This window comes from Quercus lobata, chromosome 2, assembly GCF_001633185.2.
Source record: "Quercus lobata isolate SW786 chromosome 2, ValleyOak3.0 Primary Assembly, whole genome shotgun sequence".
Taxonomy (NCBI): domain Eukaryota; kingdom Viridiplantae; phylum Streptophyta; class Magnoliopsida; order Fagales; family Fagaceae; genus Quercus; species Quercus lobata.
This window is the reverse complement of record NC_044905.1, coordinates 92,332,640-92,356,484: the sequence shown is the minus strand read 5'-3', so window position 1 is coordinate 92,356,484 and position 23,845 is coordinate 92,332,640. Positions and strand designations below refer to the sequence as shown.

At 33.4% G+C, this 23,845-nt stretch overlaps 2 protein-coding genes across 6 annotated transcripts; one reads left to right on the top strand and one right to left on the bottom strand.

The window, feature by feature from the left end:
* Positions 1 to 11,086: 11,086 nt before the first annotated feature.
* On the top strand, positions 11,087 to 16,416 carry LOC115977211 (ADP,ATP carrier protein 1, mitochondrial-like). 5 transcript variants are annotated; one of them, XM_031098933.1, is made up of 4 exons: positions 11,087 to 11,457; positions 14,494 to 14,998; positions 15,163 to 15,537; positions 15,801 to 16,416. In XM_031098933.1, the coding sequence occupies exons 2-4, from the start codon at positions 14,516 to 14,518 to the stop codon at positions 16,182 to 16,184; spliced, it is 1,242 nt and encodes a 413-aa protein (XP_030954793.1). In that variant the 5' UTR covers positions 11,087 to 11,457; positions 14,494 to 14,515; the 3' UTR covers positions 16,185 to 16,416. The 5 variants fall into 5 exon arrangements, with proteins under 5 accessions (XP_030954793.1, XP_030954791.1, XP_030954792.1 ...); XM_031098931.1 differs by lacking the exon at positions 11,087 to 11,457 and adding an exon at positions 12,948 to 13,202; XM_031098932.1 differs by lacking the exon at positions 11,087 to 11,457 and adding an exon at positions 13,209 to 13,374.
* A 3,050-nt stretch (positions 16,417 to 19,466) lies between these two features.
* On the bottom strand, positions 19,467 to 21,970 carry LOC115973845. Its single transcript, XM_031094086.1, has 4 exons — positions 21,317 to 21,970; positions 20,852 to 21,247; positions 20,498 to 20,785; positions 19,467 to 19,934 (listed from the first exon to the last, which is right to left on the bottom strand). Exons 1-4 carry the CDS (start codon positions 21,968 to 21,970, stop codon positions 19,467 to 19,469), a joined length of 1,806 nt encoding a protein of 601 aa, XP_030949946.1.
* Positions 21,971 to 23,845: the final 1,875 nt, after the last annotated feature.

Below are 23,845 nucleotides of genomic sequence, written 5' to 3'. Positions count from 1 at the left end.
TCGCATATCAGGAACAGGATCATAGGTCAAGGCGGTGCCATAGCAGCGTTCAACTACACGTTTGCCTCAGATTATTGCTACAATGGGACAACTTGGGTTGGTTATGACCATGTTAAAAGTGTTCTGGCTAAGGTCCTGTATGCCAAGAGTAAGGGATTGCTTGGTTACTTTGCATGGCGAGTTGGCCTTGATGACAATTGGACTCTCTCTAAAACAGGTGAGTAATTATGAACATATGTTATGTTAGTGACTCGAACCTATGACCTTGACTTTGATACTATTTGTCAGATCGTGAGCTATGTTATTTCACCTCAAAACCAATTAGTGATGAGGAAGACACACTCAAATCTTTTATGATATTTGACATCACACCACGCTGGCTTGTTATTAAAGTGGTTGTAGAGAGTTAAATTGTAGTCAATATAAAGAGTATTTTACTGTTAAGACTTTATCTTCTCGATTTAACAATGCATATAGTACCACATCACATGATACACTTTTAGATTTTATTTAATTTAAACCCTGAAATGACACAATTACAAATATAGAGTATAAAAGTATGGGGACATGTTAGTAAAATCCCGATAAAATTGTCAACTATTTCAATTCTCGATAAATTTTTTTCAAAAAATGGGATACTATTATATGCTCTTAGGGCACTGAAAAAGCTATTAAAACTTTATCGGGAATTAAAAAAGCTATCAAAACATTTTCAATTCCCAATAAAACTTTTCCAAAAAATGGTATACTATTGTGCGTTAGTAAAATCCTAAAAATATTTGTGTTTAGAAAAGTTATTGGACAAATTTGCTACCTACAATGGTTAGGATGGATCATATTGAGAGCATGAGGCAAAGGTGAACTGAACCAACTAATCAGAGGTCAGGTAGGTCTTTGAAGGAAGAGCAAGTGAAGTGGGTAGATGGAGATGATGACGTGTTGTGAATCTTAATCGTTGATGGAATTGTGGATTAAATGTTTTTTTTTTTTTAATTTTCTTTTAATTCCAAAATTTATTTAAAAAAAAAGGGGCCAAAACAACGTTGTTTTAGCTCAATTAACGGCAGGACATAACTAGGGTTTAACGGAATCTTGCATTTACAAAAATTGAAGGTTAGAGAACTGAAATGACAAAATTGAAAGTTAGAGGATTGAAAAGAAAAGAAAAACTAAAAGTTAGAGGGTCAGTTTTGGATTTTTGCGTTATTTTTTTATTACCCTAATTATGGTAAACACACACACACACACACACACCATAGGACTTTCATCCAATACTATGTACACTAATAAAGGCCCGTGTCAGTTTTAAGGTTTCCTTTTAGTTTAAAAAATGGCAATATCTTTCCTTATGTCTTTGTAATGAACAATTTACATTAAAGGGAATATCTTTTTCTTTTCTTTTTTTCCTATCAAAATGTGTCTAAACATACATGTTAATAATCTTAACACTCTCAAATAACAAGCAACATGACATACAATTTGAAGGACCATTACTTGTGGTGTGTAATCTTTTTATTGTTTATTTAAATATATTAAGGCCATCACTGTACATAAAATTTGTTGGCAAAAATCCAAAATTGATCCTCTATGTTTTAACTTTTGTCATTTTAGTCCTCTAAGTTTTAAAATTTGTCGATTTAGTTCTCCATTACCCTTCCATTAGTTGTTGCCGTTTACTAACCAAAATGTCGTCGTTTTTGGCTCTTTTTTTATTTATTTTTTATTTTTAAATTTTGTACGTAAAAGAAAATATAAAACTGTTATTACAACCAAAAAAAAAAAAAAAAGAAGAAAAAAAGAAATAAGGATAATGTCAATGTTGTTCCCTGTTGAAAAAAAAAAAAAAAAAAAATCCCATAAAACCCAACCCCATTGATACCTTGGCTCGCCAATTTCTAAGAAAATGCAATTAAGGGGTTGAGGGAGAAAGAAAGAGAGGGAAAGTGAAAGAGTGAGAGATTGAGAGGAGGAAAGGGTTATTCTCTTCTGTTAGATAACTATTGTAGTTTAGTATTCAGTTTAAAAGCCTTTTGACAAGTATTAAATTCTTGTGCTTAAGTATAGAAGGTGCCAGATTCATGTGATATTCATGTGTCATACTTCTAATTGTCAAACTCTAGATTATAACTTTAGGATATGCTAAGCAAGTAACGATGAAGGTAACTACTTGTTTATGAAGTTATAGAACTCACTAAGCAATCCTTGTTCAAAGAAGTCTTGCTGGATGAGAAGTCCAAGAATCATTCACCGTGAATTTAAGCTATCTTTGAAATTGAGGAGTACTCTAAGTTGTAACACCAAGTTATGGTCTTTCATTCAAGAGAATCAATCAGACCTAGGCTATGATACCTTGCCTCGCCATCTCCTTCTCCCTTTCTACCTCTTTCTTTCTTTCTTTCTCGGCCCCTTAATTGTTTTCTTAGAAGTCGATGAGGCAGGGTATCGATGGGGTGGGGTTAGGTTTTGTGTTTTGTTTTTAGTGAGGAACGATGTTGTTTCCTCTTCTTTTTTTTTTTTTTTTGGTAATAACAGTTTTACATTTTCTTTTAATTACGAAATAAAGAAATAGCCCAAAACGACATTGTTTTGGTTAGTAAACGGTAACAACTAACAGAAGGGTAATAGGTGACTTAATTGCTAAAATTTGAAACTTAAATGACTGAAATGACAAAACTGAAATTTAAAACTAAAATGACAAAAGTTGAAACTTAGAGGGTTAGTTTTGAATTTTTGCCAAATTTGTTTGTTATTGGAGGGCATTAAGGTCATTAACGAGAGTTTAGACACATTTTCAAAAATTCATTTATTTATGTTAATTTAACAAAAATAATAACTGCAAGGATAAAGTGCTTATTACAAAAAGATTGTTGAGGACAAATTTTTCACATCATATGGCTTCATTTCATTGGCGACCCGCACCACGTCAACATTATTATGGATTTTGGGAAAACCTCTTTTAAAGCCCAAAAGAGCCTATATTTACAAAAAAAGGTATCAAAGCCCATGGTTCAAGCTCATAGCACATCATCTCATTTTTTGGATCATGAGTCTCGTCGGGGGAATTTTGGGAGTCGTGGTTTGGAAGGCCAAGAAGTATGTTTAGTAAAAATTTAGTGGTTTAAAGTTGATAAAGGAAAGCATGTTGCTTGGCATGTCTTCCCCAATTCCCTGAACTCTGATGGGTTAGTGTGCAATAGGTAACATCTGATAAGCCTCTCATATCACATAACACTTAAAATGATAAAAGTCCTCATGCTCTTTACATAAAAATTAATGTTCATCATATAATATAAGTTTAAAAATGTAATTATAGTATTTCATATCAATTATATTATTACATGGCTAAATATATATTAATATCTCATATCTAGCATTAAAATGCTCTCCTTACTCTCCAAGATTTGGTTGAGATACAAAAAGACCATAATTACATCTCTAAAACTTCATCAAATATCAACCAACTAGTTTATTACTTACCAAAATTATATATGGACTAAGCATATAATTTTCCAAAAGAGAAAACTTCGCCGAAAATATCAAAAATGGCTCCAGCGGAAGCTGCAACAACTTCTGTATAAGTTGAAACAGCTCCAACGGAAGCTGCAAATAGCTTCTGCAAAAGCTGTGACAGCCCTAGCAGAAGCTGCAGAAGTTCCAACAGGTTAACACATGTCCTAAAATGATGTCATTCATCCATAAATATCCAATCCCAGCAGCTATGGTACCAGAAACAAAAGGATTCCATAAAAATTATCTTACCATCTTTAGCCAAATCATCAATTTAATGCCAAGTATTGTCCTCCAAGAAAAAGATGTCATCAGCTAGTTGTGACAGCTATGATTGATAGCTGTGACAGCAACTCCATCAACCTTAAGGTCCCTAGCCTTCTTCTTTTGGCCAAAAAACAAAAGACCATTTACTTTGTCAAAGATTTTTCTTAATTTGCTAAGTTTCCCTTCAACTAGTTCTGATTTAGTTACATAGCTTGGCTCTATATAAAGAGGACCAAGCTACAGACTAAAGGACCCCCCTCTCTGATCTCTTTCTATCTGATCCCCAAGATTCTGAAACTTCATTTTGCTACATATGTCTCTAAACTCTTCTATACTTTTCCATCTCCCTTACAAAAATATCTCTTCCTAGATAGCACCATTACATCACACCTCTTACACCACACTATTACACATTATCCATCTCTTCCACACTTTAATACTCTGAAACTTCATCATTTTGCTGCCCAAAAACACATATCCATCTCATTCTTTATTTCTCATACAAAATCTCCCTTCTTAGAAAGCAACACAACCCATGACATAACACAAAAACCACTCCAGCAGCAGCTATAATCTCATCTATTTACCATATTTAACCTTCATATCATCTATCTCACACTTCCATATATTTTACAAACACATTCCTTACAAAATACCCATACATACTCCTCATATATCTTTAAACTCCATGTCTCACATAGGGTCCGTTTGGATACAACTAAAAACTGAAAACTGAAATTGAAAACTGAAAAATACTGTAGCAAAATAATTTTTAAATGTGTGAATAGTACCGTGGGACCCTTTTTAATGAAAAAGTTGCTGAAAAGTGTAGTTTGTGGGACCCATGAACAGTGCACGAGAGCACTGTTCACAGAAAAAAAGTCAAAAAGTTACGGCTGGGGAAAAAAAAAAAAAAAAATCTGAAACGCAAACGTGTGTCTGGGAAGCGCAAAACGTGCTTCCCAAACGCACTCATAGTATACATATACAAGATCCATATCCAACAAAGTATCTCATATAATTCCTATACATATTACAAACACCATATCTCACAAAATCTATATATTTCTTACCATCTCCACAAATCTTAAAACATATCAAACACTCTTAACCAATCTATGCACGTGGCTGGACATATGCTCTCTCCCTCCACTCGCACCCATTTTTCCCTTTCAAACATGAAGTCACCATGAAAGAATTCACTTTATCATGCTGTTGAAATGTTAAGTCCATTGATGTGATACGGCTGGAGCTGCAAAACATGAAGATAAGTCATTATATTTTGTCTTCAAATTTATATTATTAAATATATTTTATTCATTGTCATTATATCACTTGACTAATGTTATTATGCTATTGGACTCCTTTTCTCATGTCGCTGAAATGTTAAAGCCCACTGATGTTATACGGCTGGAGCTACAAAATATGAAGAATATGAAGGTTATCAGCTCATTAATGCTAAACGGCCAGAGCCACAAATCATATAAAGAATGAAGTGCTGCTATACAGCTGAAGTCAACATAAAAGATAAGTCAATGTCTTCTCCATCTTTGAAATTACATTATTAAGTATATGGTAATTCATTATCATTTTACCGCTGAATGCGAATTACTTTAATATTATCTCACCATCTAATAATCATAGATTCACTAATACTTTATTAATGAATGTATATATTAATAAATCAATCTACCACTGTTGCACACATATTATTTGGACATGAATCACCCTTGGACATATATTATTTGGATATGGACTATTGCTGGACATACCTTATCATGTTGAACATGAACCATGAACCGCAAATAGACATGGACTATTGGACTCATCCCATTGTTGGACATTGAACACCTAATTAAACACTTTCTAATATTGGACATCACTTAATAAACATAATAATAACTTATCAACTCACCATTTAACCAAAGCTATTATGCTAAGCATATTATTTATTTATTTATACCATTATCATGATTCTAAGACTTTGGATTGCATCTATTTTGTAGGCTTAAAAATACATTGGAAGCCATTGGTCTATGCGGCCCAATGTCGAGTTCCGGGTTGACCTCCCCAAAACAAATCCGGGCCTAACAAAGTCACACCTCCAAAGGCACGTGGCTATGCGCAAAAAACCGCCCCCAACAAAGATAATTGAGGAATTAGTAAATTTTAAATTAAACGAAGACATTACATTTTCCATGTACTTATAGTTTAGGAGGAACAGTACAATTTATCTATATATTAATAACTTTTTAATTAAGAAATAAAAACGTAGCAAAATGTTCTATTGTTGACCATGACATTTTTACACATGTAATTCTTTCCAAATCCGGTAATATTAAGAAATAAATAAAATAAAAATTAAGTAATAATAATAAATTTTTTTTTTTTGAAAAATGAGTCATTATTTGGAATTATTAGTAATATTTATAAACCTTAATAACCTTATAACCCTTATCACCATATAATTTCTACATGAAAAGCATACTAATGATAGAATCATTGGTGCTATAAAATTTTAGCTATATGGAGAGAGGACCCATTGATTTTGGCTGACTATTATTTAATAGACTCAGAAAGTACATTTGACTTACAAAGCACCATTACTAGTATTTAGTATTTTTGCTTTTTTAAGTAAATGGGTTAAGGGTTTATCAACTTGTTGTGGACATGAGATGTATATTATCAAACCAAAAGGGACTTGCATAGTTTTACTTCCATATATAGAGACAAGAGAGAGAAAGACAGAGAGAGAGTTTACCCAAAAAGAAACACTGAAAAAGGGTTTGTGAGAGAGAGAGAGAGAGAGAGAGAGAGAGAGAGAGAGGTGTATTATAATAACTAGTTGGAAACCCGTGCATATTTATAATAGACTAAAATAATTTTATAAAATTTTAAATTGATTATGAAACTATACTATTGCGTGAATTGTTCCTATCTTTTTGAGTTACAATTTGATGAATAAGCCAAATTTAGATATTGAAAAAAAAATAACTAAAAAGTTCTGATGTTAAAACGTTCGAAAGGGGAAAATAATCAAAAAATTTACTGGCACTACCTAGAAATTATTGAAACAAAACAAAATATATATGACTACCAAGGTGTATTATAATAACTAGTTGGAAACCCGTGCATATTTATAATAGACTAAAATAATTTTATAAAATTTTAAATTGATTATGAAACTATACTATTGCGTGAATTGTTCCTATCTTTTTGAGTTACAATTTGATGAATAAGCCAAATTTAGATATTGAAAAAAAAATAACTAAAAAGTTCTGATGTTAAAACGTTCAAAAGGGGAAAATAATCAAAAAATTTACTGGCACTACCTAGAAATTATTGAAACAAAACAAAATATATATGACTACCAAATAGAGAAATATAAGAGAAAGATAGGTTACTTTTAAGAGAATAATCCATAGTTATAACAGTTGAAATTTGCTAAACTGTTTCAAATATTGCAAAAAATTGAACCCAAAAATTTAGATGGTCAAACTTTCAAAAGACAATAAAATTAAAAATCAAAACATTCAGAACCTACAAATTATTAAAAAAAAAAAAAAGTCATTATTGCGAGACAATTTCAGTAAGGATGGAAAGCTTTTCTAAGTTTTTTTTATCCAATTCTTCCTAATTGATGAAAAATTTGGTTCAAATATTGTCGAACACTTTGAAGGTGCAAATAATATAGGCTTCCAATATAATCTTTAATTAATAAACAAAGAAGCATGACACCATAAGAGAAAACATAAAATAACATATAGTGCATATACCTTACTCCACAGTTGTGAGAAAATATCCACACAAAAGGAATTGAAAACTTGTACAGACGTCTCCATAAGGTAAAGCCTAAGGTTATATAATCTAAAATAATATAGAATATAGCATCTTTGAACCACACAAAAAGTTAGCAAACTTACTACAATACTTGTAGTTATACTATGGGTCTGTTTGGATAGAACTTATTTTGCTGAAACTGAAAACTGAAAACTTAAAACACTGTAGCAAAATAATTTTTAAATGTGTGAATAGTACCGTGGGACCCATTTTTAATGAAAAAGTTGATAAAAAATAAATTTGTGGGTCCGTGAACAGTGCACGAATGCACTGTTCACTTAAAATTGGTCAAATGTTGCGGCTACTGTTCATGTACAGTACATGAACAGTAACCGCTTGTGAGAAGGAAAACGCGTGAACTAAAAAAAAAAAAAAAAAAAGGAGAAAACGTAGAAAACGCAACGCAGCGCAGCAAACGCTCTATACAAACACACTATATATTGTAAAGTACTACTCCATACAAAACAAAAGAAAAAAAAAAAACTAATTCACAAAAAAGAGAAAAAGCAATAGCAAGCGTACCAAAGAAATTGAACCTTAGGGTTTTCTCTCTTAGTGGAGACGGACAAAGGAGATTGTTTTAGGGTTTTCAAAGATTTCGTCTCTTATATATATATATATATATATATATATATAAGAGACTCCTGTTAGGACTCTCTCACTATTTAGTTTTAAAAATTAAAATTTTTTTAAATTAAAATGATGATGTGGAAAATTGTGGAAATTTCAAAGGTTTCGGTTATATATATATATATAGATAATACCCATCCATCAATCAAAATAATTTAGAGAAACGTGTTTTTTTTTTTTTTTTTTTTTAAATGTTGAAAAACCATGCTAGTTAGTAGTCTATCATAGGAAAAAAAAAATTATAAAACCATGAAGATAATTGTTTTTAAAACGTGTTTTTTTTTTTTTAAAAAAAATTTTGAAAAACCGTGATAATCTATCATAGCATAGGATTCTAAAATCCTAAAATTTAGGATTTTTTTTTTTTTTGGTTTGAAATTGTAAAAAAGAAAAAAATTTGATGTTTTTGCAAGAGTTAAAAGACGTAGTTTTACCAAATATTCTTTAGTTTTGTCTTGACTTAAACTTAGGAAAATAGGGGTATTTTAAAACAAAACAAAAAAAAATCCGGTCCAAATAGGAGAAACCCCTTAAATAGTAGTATAGAAGATAAATATAAAGGTGAATAACAAACATGGAGGTTAGTGATAATAAGAAGATCGTGAGTGAGAAAGTGAAAAATAAATATAAAAGCGTGAGAAATTACATAGTAGTAACCGCTTTTTAGTGGGGATGTTGGAATGATAAGGATGGATAAAAGTTATAGTACTGATTTTATAGTAGGAGTCTTTTATAAAATAAATAAATAAATAAAAAAGAAGAGATTTGGGAAAATAAAAACGTTAGATTAGAGTAATGAAATTTAAAAAAAAAAAAATGAATACGTGGGGTGAGTTTTGTAGATTTGAGGAGTTTTAAAACTAACAAAAGAGTGATCCTATTTTGTAGGGAGTTAGAGAATAGAAGTAGGAATTTAAATCAACGTAAAAGTAGGAGTTTATTAGAAGTAGGAAGATATTTCAACGTAGAAGTAGGAATTTATTATTTTTGTCAATTTACTATTTTAACCCCATTTTTAAGTTTTAGGTATCGTTATTTTTTACAATAAAAAAAGTAATAATTAATTTTCTTTTGCCAATTTACTATTTTAACCTTATTTTTAAGTTGTTGGTTAATTAATTTAGGGGTATTTTTGACCCAAAAAAACAATAACTAACTTCCTCAATCTCTCAATATATAAAGATAAAGAATCAATTGTGTTAGAATATAGTTGCAAAATACAAAATAAAACGTGAAGGAAAAAAAAATGCCAACAGTTCATGAGGATTCTGTAAGCAATTATATGCCAATTTTGAAAAAAAAAAAAAATGTTACTTGGGGTAAGTTACCTTTAAAGATAAAATTATAAAGTCATGGATAAAATTGCTTCTAAATAATAGACTAACTTTTAGGAGAAAAAACCAAAACATGGGTTTTTCTTCTTCCTTTTTTCTTTAAAAATAAAATTATAGAATCATGGAGATAAATACTTCTAAATACTAATAAACAGTTCCATAAAAAAAAAAAAAAAAAAAAAACTAATAGGCTAACTTTTAGGGGGACCTAAAACGTGTGTTTTTTAAAAAAAAAAAAAAAATTGAAAAACCGTGCTAGTTAGTAGTCTATCATAAGAAAAAAAATTATAAAATCATGAAGATAACTGCTTTGAAATACTAATAGGCACTACCTAAAAAAAATACTAATAGGCTAACTTTTGGGGGGAGGTGGAAATACCTAAAACGTGTGTTTAAAAAAAAAAAATTTGAAAAACCATGATAGTCTATCATAGCATAGGATTCTAAAATCCTAAAATTTAATTAATTTTTTTTTTTGAAATTGTAAAAAAGAAAAAAATTTGATGTTTTTGCAAGAGTTAAAAGATGTAGTTTTACCAAATATTCTTTAGTTTTGTCTTTACTTAAACCTAGGAAAATAGGAGTATTTTGGAATAAAAAATCCGATCCAAACAGGAGAAATCCCTTAATTAGTAATATAGAAGATAAATATAAAACTAACTAACAAACGTGAAGGTTAGTGATATTAAGGAGATCGTGAGTGAGAAAGTGAAAAATAAAAATAAAATCTTGAGAAATTAAATAGTAGTAACTACTTTTTAGTGGGGATATTGGGATGATAAGAATGGATAGAAGTTATAGTACTAGTTTTATAGTAGGAGTCTTTTTTTTTTTTTTTTTTTTTTTTTTTTTTTTTTTCTAATAAAAAAGAAGAGATTTGGGAAAATAAAAATGTGAAATTTTAGTAATGAAATTAAAAAAAAAAATGAAAAAAAAGGGGGACAGAATAAACAAATACATCGAGACGAAGTAAAAAGAAAAGAAAAGAAAAGAAAAGGATATGTGGGGTGAGTTTTGTAGATTGGAAGAGTTTTAAAACTAACAAAAGAGTGATCTTATTTTATAAGGAGTTAGTGAGTAAAAGTAGAAATTTAAATCAATGTAAAAGTAGGAGTTTATCAAAAGCAGGAAGACATTTCAACGTAGAAGTAGGAATTTAGGATAAAAATACATATTTGGTCCTTATCCTTTACATCATATTTCAATTTAGTCCTTAACTTTTTAATTGTGTCAATTTGATCCCTAATATTTTAGTGTTGTGTTAATTTAATTCTTATCGTTATTTTTTATATAAAAATTAGTGACGTGTTAAATGACTAAAATAAAATGCTGATGTAGCATAGTCCACATCTACTAGTAAAAAGATAGATTAACACGTACGATTTAGGATTTTAAGTTTAAATTATCATTAAAAAAAAAAAAATACACTCTTAAAACACAAAAACTATTAAAAACAAACCCCCCCCCCCCCCCCCAATTCTTTAAAGTCTCTCTCCTCCTCTCCTCTTTACATTCATCGCCGGAGTAAGCTTGAATTTGTTCTCTCTGGTGACTACAAAAGACCAGCCATACCGTTCAAGCCTCCGTCCAATGAAGCTCTTCGCCCCCAACTTTCACTATTAGCTCTTCGTTTAACTTCCTTCTCTCTCTCTTCCCTCCAACCCCAAAATCCAAAGCCCTTTCCATTTTGTTTCTTCTTCCATTTTTCTCAGCTTTACACTTCAAAATTTTCACTATCGGTAACTATAACCTCCCAAATTTTTGCCTTAGAGTATTTCTCGATTCATGAGTTTTGGAACTTGGGTTTAAAATTGGAACGGGAATTTCTTCGGCTGCAGAAGCAGAAATCTGATTTCCCATGTTCTTTTGGATAAAAAAGGTATTTCAGTTTGGATGAAAATTTTGAGAGTTATTATTGTTACTAAGCTTTGAGCTTTTTGAGGTTTTAAGCTTTGAATCTTTGAATATGAGATCCCTCTATCTAAGGATTTGCTTTTCCTGGTAAAATTTCACAGTGAAATGTGAATAGGTGGTTGGGGGTTTAATTGCTTGGATTAAATGTGAATAGGCGGTTGACTGGCTTTGTATTGGAACACTGAAGCCAATTCTTGAAGCCCTTGTTTGTGATTGGCAAAAAGCATTTCAACTCAAAAGTGTTTTATGTCTTAGTGGAACACAACAGGTTATTGAATTTCTTATTTAGAGTTTGATCGGTTCATAAGAATGAGCTAGATTTCCAGTTTTTTACTTTCTTCCTCTGTGGTGAAGAGCGGGCTTGGACTGCTTAAGAGTGTGGCTGGTTGTTAGTAGTCACCGGAGAGAGCAAATTCAAGCTTACTCCAGCAATGAATGTAAAGAGGAGAGGAGGAGATAGACTCTAAAGAAATTCAGGCTTTTTTTTTTTTTTTTATTAATTTGAAAAAACGTGATAGTCTATAATAGTATAGGATTCTAAAATCCTAAAATTTAGGATTTTTTTTTTGTTTGAAATTGTAAAAAAGAAAAAAAATTTGATGTTTTTGCAAGAGTTAGAAACCAAATATCCTTTAGTTTTGTCTTTACTTAAAAATAGGGAAATAGAGGTATTTTGGAATAAAAATCTGATCCAAACAGGAGAAACCCTTTAATTAGTAGTATAGAAGATAAATATAAAATTGACTAACAAACGTGGAGGTTAGTAATAATAAGGAGATCATGAGTGAGAAAGTGAAAAATAAAAATAAAAGCTTGAGAAATTGCATAGTAATAACTGCTTTTTAGTGAGGATGTTAGGATGATAAGGATGGATAGAAGTTATAGTACTGGTTTTATAGTAGGAGTCTTTTTTTTTTTTTTTAATAAAAAAGAAGAGATTTGGAAAAATAAAAACATGAGATTAGAGTATTGAAATTAAAAAAAAAATTGAAAAAAAAGGGGGACAGAAGAAACAAATACATCTTGACGAAGTAAAAAAAAAAAAAAAAAACGTGGGGTGAGTTTTGTAGATTGGAGGAGTTTTAAAAATAACAAAAGAGTGATCATATTTTATAAAGAGTTAGTAAGTAGAAGTAGAAATTTAAATCAACGTAAAAGTAGGAGTTTATTAAAAGCATGAAGACATTTCAACGTAGTATGTATTTATTATTTTTGTCAATTTACTATTTTAACCCAATTTTTAAGTTTTAGATAGTGGTATTTTTGATAGTAAAAAAAGCAATAACTAACTTTCTTTTGCCAATTTATTATTTTAACCCCATTTTTTAGTTGTTGGTTAATTAATTTAGGGGTATTTTTGATAGAAAAAAACTATAACTAACTTTCTAAATTCTCTTAATATATATAGAAGATATATCGAATATTGATTTCTGCTTGCACTTGTCTCTCAACTCCATTGCATTTGTCTCTCAATATTACCATATTCCTTCATTTAGACGCGTTTTGTATTTATCAATTTTCCCAGACTAGAATGACATGTGAGCTGAGACCCACTCTTGTGAATCGGTTATATTAGGCCTCCACTCCACTACATGTGATGGATGACTCATGTGCTACATGCAAGATGCATTTCTCACCAGACTTGGATATTCAGTTATTCACAGCAGAGCAGCCTGAGCTAGACAGCTAGTCTTGCTTGTTATGCACAAAGTATCTCTCTCTCTCTTAATCACTATGGTGTTTATAACTTGGGAGACCCAAAATTCTTATTTTCATGCTAATTTTCCTCTATGGTTTTAGGCACTTTTTGGTTTTTGAAATGAGAGAAAATGGATTTTTGAATGAATGAAATTTAACTAGTTCACTCCTTGCTTAGCTGAAGGTCTCAATATGTTTTGATGTGGTTTTTGCTCTATCTGGTTCCTTGAAATCACTCTCATATTCTCAAGCATTTCTGACTTTGTTTTTTTATTTTTTATTTTTTTAATTTATAATTATTTCCTCCCTCTCATATTTGTAATTCAATTTAATATGAAAGTCCTCTTTTTGTGATTTATTCCCTTTTTAAAAAAAAATTAAAAAAATCTAATATGTAGAGGTGAACAAATTATTAAATAAGATTAAGATGATTTAGAGAATATTTAAGGTTAAGGGAAAAGGGAGATGGGAGTAGAGGTATTAATATCATATAGTTGGGACTAAAACCAAAAGTTTAAGCTTTTAGGTGAAGCAGTTTCCCTAAGATGTTATATCCTCAACACAAAAGAATTTGATGCTTGATGGCACTCATTTTGTTCACAAGTTTTTGGTCAAGGTAAGCAAATAGTGAATTGGCCAACCCATACAGATATCCAAAGAGTGTGCCAATGTATGACCACATTGATATGAATTTTTTTTGTGTGTGTGTGTGTGTGTGTGTGTGTGGAAAAAGTATTTCTAGTGTAGTAGTATGGTGTCTTAGAAATAGTCAAGCAAATCTTAAGTCTCTGTTTTGTTTCCCCATTTGAATATCTCCTCCAGTTCATGATGCAAGCATTATTTTTATGAGTATCTAAAAATTTATGTGCAACCTCAGTCTGGAAAATAAGACCCAGAAAGTGGACTCAGTTTTGGCTTCAATGGAAACTTTACTTTCTGAATATTATTATTGAATCTTTAAGGAGTTTTCTCATATATGTGAAATGGATATGCTACTGAACCTGATGTATTGATATTTTTACTTCTTATTTCCTCTTGTTGAGAGAAACGAATGCATTGTGGTTTCTATTCCAGACCCTTCATATATGTCTAGTTTTGATTTTATGCCTATAGAACTTGTAAGCTTAGTTGGGTCTGCTTTACCAGCCCTCTTTCTGGAGCTGGAATTACACCCATATCTGCATAATTATATGCATGTCATTTATGCTTTCATTAGCTTTGTGAAATTTTATTGAGATTTTAAGAGTTATCCTTTGTCCTTATTTTGCTATCCTTATTGCCTGATTTGTTAATGTCCTTGCAGGTTACCAAATTGAGTTGCAAAAATGGCAGATGGGCCACAACTTCCATCTGTAATCCAGAAGATAAGAGTGCAACCTTACCTCTCCATCACGCACTTTCCTAACCATCAAGCCTGGACTTCAAGCTTGCAAAACATTCCCAGTGCTGGTGGATATGCGATCGACAGATTGCACAAAACATTGCTCCCAGCAAATGCTGGCTCTGCCTCCTATCTTGCTTCACCTCTGCTTCCAGTATTTGTAAGAGCTCCACTGGAAAAGCCTGAGTCTGCCTCTCGAACTAGGTTAGTTTATGGATCATTCCATGTTCTTTTTGGGGTGCTAATTGCTCCAATTGGGAGAGTGAAACTCCTGATCCAGTGCCAAGATGAGATGATCAAGTCAGGTAGACTACCTAAGCCTTATAAAGGAATTGTGAACTGCTTCGGCAGAACAATCAGTAATGAAGGCTTCATATCCCTTTGGAGAGGCTACATCCCTGGTGTCATCAGCGACGTTTCCTTCAGAGTAAACTTTCAGCAATTTTTTCTTTTATAACTTATTGTCCATTAACTGGGCTTCTTAAACTTGATTTTGACCATTAGAAATTTGTAGATGTTTTTGTTGTTTATTTCTTGTTTGTCTCATCTTAATCTTGTTTATTAAATCCTCAGTATTTATATGTACAACAGGTAATACGCTTTGGCCTTGACAACTATTTTCTGACTTTAACCAATTTCAAGAAAGACAAAGATGGCTACTGGAAGTGGTTACTCGGAGGCTTGGCAGGAGGACTTTTTGCCAATTTAGCAACTCATTTTGTTGTTTATCCCCTGGATTATGCCCAGACTCGCCTAGCCAATGATATCAAGACAAGCAATAAGATTGAAGAAAGGCAATTCAAAGGTTTGATTGATGTCTACAAAAAAACTATAAGATCAGATGGCATTGCTGGACTGTACCGTGGATTTGCTATCTCATGTTGTAAAAGCTTATTAAGTAATGGGGTCTACTTTGGCATACATGTTTTCTTCAGGCCGTTTATGTTACTCAGGGTCCGGTCACAGGTCAGTGCAAACATGAGAATTTAGTGTCATTGGGGCTATTTCCTTGATGACATTCATAGCCTCTATACCCAGCATGCATTGCTTTTTTACAAACAAGGTCACCCTTGATTTATTTTTTCCAGGTGTTTCTTGACAAATTCCTTTCGCTCTCTCTTTTGTTTTTGGTTACATTTGGCTTTCCCAATATTTTTAATTTTAATTGTCTAAGTAACAATCCATTCATGATACAGAATTATGTTGAATTACACTTGCTGTTTTTGCAGGATGACTTCTTGGCTGCATCAGTAATGGCAGTGGGAGTTGCAGTTTGTCAAAAGATGGCAACTTACCCATTGGACACTGTACAAAGGAGGATGATGATGACCTCTGGAGAAGTTGTTAAGTATCAGAGTTCAATACATGCATTTGCAGAGATTATCAGGAATGAGGGTGTTAAGTCCCTTTATAAGGGTGGAGGTGCATGCATCCTCGAAAAAATAACTTTATCTGTTATTTTGACTGTTTTTGTCACAAGAATGCAGAATTTTTTGTACACAACGAAGTCTAATTCTGCTGCTGATAGTGTGTCTGCAAAGAGGAATGGATCGGCTGGTGGTGGTCAATCTGCATCAACTCTCGCCATTAAATGGACTTATGGAAAGGACTAGGGGCAACGGTGATGGAAGCCCACACAGAAATTTCTCTTCTGAGGGGAACAATGATTTAGATTTTCTTTACGATTAGAGTTCAGTTGACAGTCTGAGAAAGGTCTTCTGTAATATAATATTATAGGGAGTAAAACAATAGTACTTAGGTTTATGATATCACGAAACCACAAGATGGAAAAACTTTATTTTCATTAATTAGAATCAATGAGTACAAGCTGTATATTTACAAGCATGAACAGTAACTACCAAAATAGACTTGGAACCACCTTCACACGTGCTAGCTACAAACTATCTCACGTGTCAACACTTAAAAGCTTCTAATTAACAAATTAAACTACAAGTCGTATATACAAAAGCTCTAATGCAGAAACACTGTCGTTTTAGTTTTACTGCTTTGTGCTTAAGGCTTTGTTCTCTGCTCTTGCATCTGATCTGATATCTTCACCTTGCTTCTGATCTGATAGCTTCATCTTCTCATCTTTACTTTGATACTCCCCCTTAAGAGCAGCTAGTTTATGTATATTAATCATTCCCATCTTACAAGTAAGATTTGAGAATTGATTATAACCCAAAGCCTTAGTGAGCATATCAGCCAACTGACAATTAGTTCTAGCATGATTCAATTCGATTACCTTTTCTAAAACCTTATCTCTAACCACATGAAAATCTATTTCTATGTGCTTTGTCCTCTCATGGAAGACCATAAAGGATTAGAACCAATATGAAGGGCTGCCTGACTGTCACAAAACAACAAGGCCTCTCTTTCATGATGCACTCCAATATCCTTGAGGAAATATAAAATCCACACTATTTCATAGGTTTCAACTACCATGGATCTGTACTCAGCTTCTGTTGAAGACCTTGAGACTGTGGAATGCTTCTTGGACTTCCAAGACACCAAAGAATCCCCAAGGAAAATGCTATACCTAGTCACAAACCTCCTAGTATCAGGGCATGCAGCTCAATCTGCATCTGCAAACCCTTTTAAATGCAAATCTGTGGTAGCAGAAAACATAAGCCCCTTGCCTAGTTCACTCTTCAAATACTGCAATACTCTATGTGCTGCATCTAGGTGTGGCCTTCTTGGTTTGGACATAAACTGGCTAAGCTTGTGGACAGCAAATGTAATGTTAGGTCTTGTGATTGTTAAGTACAAGAGCTTGCCTACTAGCCTTCTATAGTGGCTAGGATCCTTGAGCTCTTCTCCCTCAAACTTGCTTAACTTTTGATTTTGCTTCATAGGAGTTTTAGCAAACTTACATCCTAACAATCTAGCATCATTAAGCAACTCAAGAGTGTACTTCCTTTGACAAAGAGCAATTCCTTTGTCTGATCTAGCAACCTCCAAACCAAGGAAAAACTTTAAATCCCTCAAATCTTTTAACTTGAACTTATCATCTAGCATGATCTTAAACCTGTCAACTTCAGCCTTGTCATTGCAGGCTATCAAGACATCATCTATATACACCAATAGAACCATGAAAATATCACCACATTTCCTTAACAAAGAATAATCAGCTTTGGACTGAATGAAGCCAAGCTGAATTAGTGTGCTTGAAAACTTGGCAAACTATTGCCTAGAAGCTTACTCGAGACCATAAAGGGACTTGTTGAGCTTACAAACAACCTCCCCTTGGCTGTGAAACCCTTGTGGAAGAGCTATATACACCTCTTCATCCAAAGCCCCATGTAGAAAAGCATTGTTAACATCCAATTGACTAAGAGACCACCCTTTGATGGCAGCCACGGTAAGAAGAACTTTGACAGAAACCATCTTAGCTACTGGTGAGAATTTTTCAAAATAGTCTATTCCCTCCTTTTGGGTAAAGCCCTTAGCCACTAACCTAGCTTTGTACCTCTTAATAGAGCCATTTGCCTTATATTTAATTTTATAAATCCACTTGTAGCCAATGGGCTTGTTAGGACATATGTGTTTCACTTGTTAGGAACATATGTCACTATTTTATGTAATTGGCTTATCCTTTGACAAAACGCACTTGTAATTGGATAGATCTAGGATGTATTTAATACTTCAAGAAACATGTTGTTCAAGTCTAGTATTAAAGTCATGAAGATTGGACCAAGAAACAAGTGTAGAAAAGTTGTTCATTAAAGCTGGACAGATAGCTCGACACCTGCTTGACAACTGCTCAACAGCTCTCGACAGCTAGGCTATCTATCGAGCTCTTCAATTGATTGTTATTGCAATCTTGACACCTCTCGATAGCTGGTGGATCGATTGAGAAAGCTCCTGTCTCCTCGACAGCTCCTCGATAGTTTCTCGATAGCTGTATTTGTTGAAGTTTAAAGCTCGACACCTCTCGATCGATCGAGATTACGGGAATTCAGGTTTCTAGATCTGATTTTCGGCCCAAGTTTTTGTATTTGTATAGGGTTTCTTTTTTCACAACCCTAGACCTATATAAGCCTTATTTTAGAGGCTGTCACATAAGAGAATACAAGGAGAACATATGCAAAAATGTGACCGATGCCTTATTCTCTCTAAAAGAAGCTACTGCGTCTTTTGCGCCTTAGGGTTTTGTAACCAAGTGCTTCTTGATCTTCATTGTTGATGAAGTGAAGAACTTTGCAGCCAACAATCTTCTTCAAGTTGGTGAGTTAGTCACGTACTGGGATTCGTGCATCAAAGGGTGGCGTTCATATATTGAAGAGTTCAAAGGTTCTGAAGTAGTAGAAGGTTTCTGCTGTGAGTTCATCTACGGGGATTGTAAAGTCTAGGGACAAATGTTTTGTACTAGATTTGAAACTTCTCTTTACTATAGTGAATTGCTTTTTGGGAAGGTTTTCCCCCAGGTTTTTTACTGTAAAACTAGTTTGTTTCATTAGTTTTCCTGGGTCATCATATATTGTCTTATTTATTTTTCTGCTGCATGATTTTGACATGATATTGATGTTTGTTTGTTTTAACAAGTTTTATTGATAATAAATCTAATTAACAACTTGGATTTATAACTTGTTAATTCTATCAACCGGGATCTAAATTTCCTAACAGGGCTTCTTACTAGTAGGCAAAGGTGTCAATGTCCATGTGTTATTAGCTTCAAGAGCTGCTATTTTAGCAACCATGGCTACTTGCCATTTGGGATCAGACATAGCTTGGTAATAGAAAGTAGGTTCAACAAGAGAGGAAATGGCACAACAGAAAGTCTTATATGAAGGAGAGAGATGTTGATATGAGAGATAAGAAGAAAGAGGATGAGAAGTACCTGACTGAGGTGAAGAAATAGGCATGACAGAAGATACTTGATTGCAATGGAACTCCTACAAAAAAGAAGGCTTTTTGAGGGACCTAGAAGACCTTCTAAGTGGAATAGGATTAGCAATAGGTTCAGGAGGTTCTACTGGCACCTCATCAAGAAAATCATCATCAATGTTATGATGAAGTTGAAAAACAGAGCCATGAGAAAGAGCAGAAGAAGCAGGCTTGGACAAAATAGGATCATCAAGCAAGATAGGAACAGAAGGAGCACAAGGTAAAGGCAAGGATGTTGAGGAAGTAGAACCACTTGAAGATGAAGAGTAAGGAAATACAGACTCATGAAACATAACATTTCTTGAAACAAAAACAAAATGAGTGTCAAGATCAAAAAGTTTATACCCTTTGACATTAAGAGCATAACCAAGGAATATACACCTTCTTGCTCTTGAAGAAAACTTATTTCTATTGTGAGCAATGGTAGAAGCAAAGCATAAGCAACCAAAGACTTTGAGATGAGTATAATCTGGTGCCTTATGAAATAAAAGCTCAAAAGGTGTTTTATCATGCAACAAAGGGGATGGAAGTCTATTAATGAGATAGGTAGCAGTCAAGACACAATCACCCCAGAATTGAAGAGGAACTTGAGACTGAATTTGTAAAGCCCTTGCAATGGAAAGTAGATGCTAGTGCTTTCTCTCCACAACAAAAAGTGCTTTCTCTCCACAACAAAATTTTGTTGTGGAGTGTAAACACAGCTGTGTTGGTGGATGATACCATGAGAATTTAGAAAATCTGACATATCAAACTCCTTGGCATTGTTAGTTCTTATGGACTTTATATTTTGACCAAACTGAGCAGCAACCATAGTGTAAAAAGAAAGAAACAAAGGCCTAACATCAGACTTAGATTTCATCAAAAATAGCCAAGTGGCTTAGGTTGCATCATCAACAATAGTCAAGAAGTATTTAAAACCATCCAAAGTAGGAATTGAATAAGAACCCCAAACATCCATATGAATCAAATCAAAAGCACAAGAACTAATTTTATAATTAAAAGGAAAAGGCAGTCTTTTAAGTTTGGCCATAGGACAAACTTGACAATCCTTATTACAAGAAGAGTACAAAGAAGGAATAGCATGACTTAAAACTCTAAGTTTAAGGTCAAAAGGATGACCTAATCTTGCATGCCAAAGATATGTAGATTGAGAAGAGGTATTGGTGGAACTAGTTGCAGAGAAAGGAGGTAAGACTGCATTGAACTTGTGATTGACCAAGTAATCAGCAAGTGAGGAAGCAGGAGTATGTTGAAAACTGTCACATGGTAGCAAGTATAAACCATCAACTGCTTTGCCCACCCCAATTGTTTTCCAAGATAAAATGTCCTAGATAAAACAATAAGTGGAAAGAAAAACAAGGCAATAAGGTTGAGAAAGGGTAAGGGAACTAACAGATAGCAAATTAAAACTAAAAGATGGAACACAAGGAACATTAGTGAGGATGAGAGAAGAAGAAAGAGTAACGGTGCCAATGTGAGTGACTTGTGCTGATCCCCCATTTGGCAATTGAACCAAGGACTGCATAGTAGCAGTAATTGAAGTTAACAAATCAATTGAACAGACAAAATGATCAGTAGCTCCAATATCCAACACCCAAGTACATCTATCATAAGCCCTTCTATCGATCACTTGTGCAGAGAAAACACTGTGGGAAAGATCAATACCTGACATTAGCACACTGGCAGAAGTGGAAGAAGAAGCTACATTGGCCATGGAAGCTTGTTTGACTTGAGATGGTACTGCAGGAGATGAACTTGAAGCACCAAACAAGGCAAGAAGCTGCTGACACTATTCAGGTGTAAAGGTAGAATTCTGGTGATGCATTGGAAAAGCAAAGGGCAAGAATTCTAAAGAGACTTGATGAGCCATAGAAGACTTATTCTTGAACTTAAACCCTGGTGGAAAACCATGCAACTTATAGCATTTATCCACTGTGTGACCAATCTTGCCACAGTGAGTGCAAACTAGCCTGTCCTTGCCCTTGCCACTAGAATTAGTACTATGATGATCATTGGACAATTTAGCAACTAAAACAGTAGAATCCACTTTAACAACAGATGCATTAGAAGCTGTTCTTTGTGTCTCTTCTTGAATTATCAAAGAGTAAACCTTACTAAGAGAAGGGATTGGATCCATAAGCAAGACTTGAGTCCTAACTTGGGAAAAAGAATCATTCAATCCCATTAAAAATTTCATCATAGACTCTTTTACTTGCAAATTAGTGAGCCTCTTGTTAATATTGCAAAGACATTTGCCAAAAGTACAAGTAGGAAAAGGGCTAAGGTTCTGTAATTGATCCCAAAACACCTTCAACTGTTTAAAGAAATCAGTGATGGACATCTCACCTTGATGAAGTTCTGTGATTTGCTTTTGAAGATTGAAGACTCTAGGCCTGTTAGTCTGAGCAAAATGATTCTTCAAGTCATTCCAGATTTCCAAGGCAGTGTCTTCATAGATGATGCTTGCTTGGAGTTTTGGTGAGACTGAATTGGTTAGCCATGTACCAACCATGTTGTCACATCTGATCCAAGCTTGCACATTTAAAGGAGTAGACACAAATGGTGATGAGAGAGTCAAAGTCCCATCAATGAACCCTAATTTGTTCTTGGTGAGCAAAGCGTTTCTCACAGCATGAGCCTAAGCTGAGTAGTTCTCTCCACCTGTTAAAGGCTGTGTAACAAGAACTAGACTTGGATTTTCTGCGTGATGCAAGAACAGAGAGTCATCCACTAGTGAATCTTATGGAGAAGAAGGAGATGGATTCTCAGATTCTGTAGTACCATTCGTCGCAGCAGAAGACATTATTGGCAAAAGAATTCTAAAGGAAACAAAACAATTCTCAAGAAAAGCAAACAATTCTCAGGAAAGGAAAATTTCTCAAGAACAGGGGGGATTTTCTCGAGAAAATTGAGAAAAGGAAACTAAAAATACAGCACTGAAAAGGAAAACAAAACCCTAGAGGAATTTGGGAATCTGCTCTGATACCATATCACAAAACCAAAAGATGGAAAAACTGTATTTTCATTAATTAGAATCAATGAGTGCAAACTGTATATATATACAAGCGTGAACAGTAACTACCTAAACAAACTTGGAACCACCTTCACACGTGCTAGCTACAAACTATCTCATGTGTCAACACTTAAAAGCTTCTAATTAACAATTAAACTACATGTCGTATATACAAAAGCTCTAATGCAAAAACACTGTCGTTTTAGTTTCATTGCTCTGTGCTTAAGGCTTTATTCTCTGCTCTTGCATCTGATTTGATATCTTCACCTTGCTTATGATCTGATAGCTTCATCTTCTCATCTTTACTCTGATATATGAGTCTAGGCTTAACCACTTCCCCGTAGTAAACGAGTTTTTGTTGTGTTGACTTCTAAAAATTAGATACTCAAATTACCACCACTTGAAATCAATACATCTACTGGAAGCTTAATAGCATTAGATCATCTAATACATTGTCTTTCATATCGAAATATTTTTCTTAGTCAATGATCTGTTTCATCTTTTGAGTACTTGCATCTGAGTGTGTGAATGAGAATTGATGCTCACCTGAGAAACTTTTAGCATGTGCATTCCCTCTATAGCAATATTATTTGTTATTAACTAAATTTGTGCAATTTTATTTTTGATGAGTGCTCTTTCACTGATTTACACATTTAAACTCGGTGCAGAATGAGTCTTGAAAGAAGCATATTGAACTTTAAGACTAGTTTACTAGTTTTAAACTTCATTTGGGTCACTGGGTGTAGGATTTCATTAGATTTGGCAACTTGAAGTGATTCACAACCTCTGTGAGGAATGATTTTGCCTGTAAGTGTTCTAGCACTACCTAAATTTATCAATTTTGAAAGTTTCTTCTTGATTGGCGTTGACAAAAATGTGATATTGAAAATTGCAATGATTTCTTATTGGCATGAGAATCTGCCATTGCATATGGCTCTGCTTAGGAGAGTTAGGACTAGTTCCACACTTCGACGATTAATTAATACACAGATCATTAGAGAACTTTTATTGCTATAAAGCTTCTTTGGATCAACATCATGTGTGAGTTTGATGTTGGTCCCTGTGGCTGTGTACAGTACCCACCCAAATCTATACCATTAATTGGTGGTATTTTAATTGTGACCGTTGATTTAAGTTTAGTGTGAAACCCGTTACTAGGAGACTAGGTTAGTATATAAAGCCAAAAAAAAAAAAAAAAAAAATGAAAAACAAGTGATTCTCTCTCAATTTTGTATCCTCTCTCGTGGAGGGAATTTGCAGAGTAGACTGGTGAGGGGCTTCTATGTAGTAAGTTAGGCAACGTTTCAAAGATCTAAGAAAACTAACATCTCGAGTTTTAGAAACTCGAGATCTAATTAAAAATCAAGTTTTACA

Excerpts from the sequence above, each read along its gene's own strand:
- LOC115977211 (XM_031098933.1), top strand. The coding sequence starts at position 14,516 with ATGGCAGATGGGCCACAACTTCCATCTGTAATCCAGAAGATAAGAGTG. Across the intron at positions 14,999-15,162 it reads TCAGCGACGTTTCCTTCAGA|GTAATACGCTTTGGCCTTGA; the intron begins GTAAACTTTCAG and ends TATGTACAACAG. Across the intron at positions 15,538-15,800 it reads TACTCAGGGTCCGGTCACAG|GATGACTTCTTGGCTGCATC; the intron begins GTCAGTGCAAAC and ends CTGTTTTTGCAG.
- LOC115973845 (XM_031094086.1), bottom strand. The coding sequence starts at position 21,970 with ATGGTTGGTACATGGCTAACCAATTCAGTCTCACCAAAACTCCAAGCA. Across the intron at positions 21,248-21,316 it reads AGTCTTCTATGGCTCATCAA|TGTCAGCAGCTTCTTGCCTT; the intron begins GTCTCTTTAGAA and ends ACACCTGAATAG. Across the intron at positions 19,935-20,497 it reads CTTGTAATAAGGATTGTCAA|GCACCAGATTATACTCATCT; the intron begins GTTTGTCCTATG and ends TTATTTCATAAG.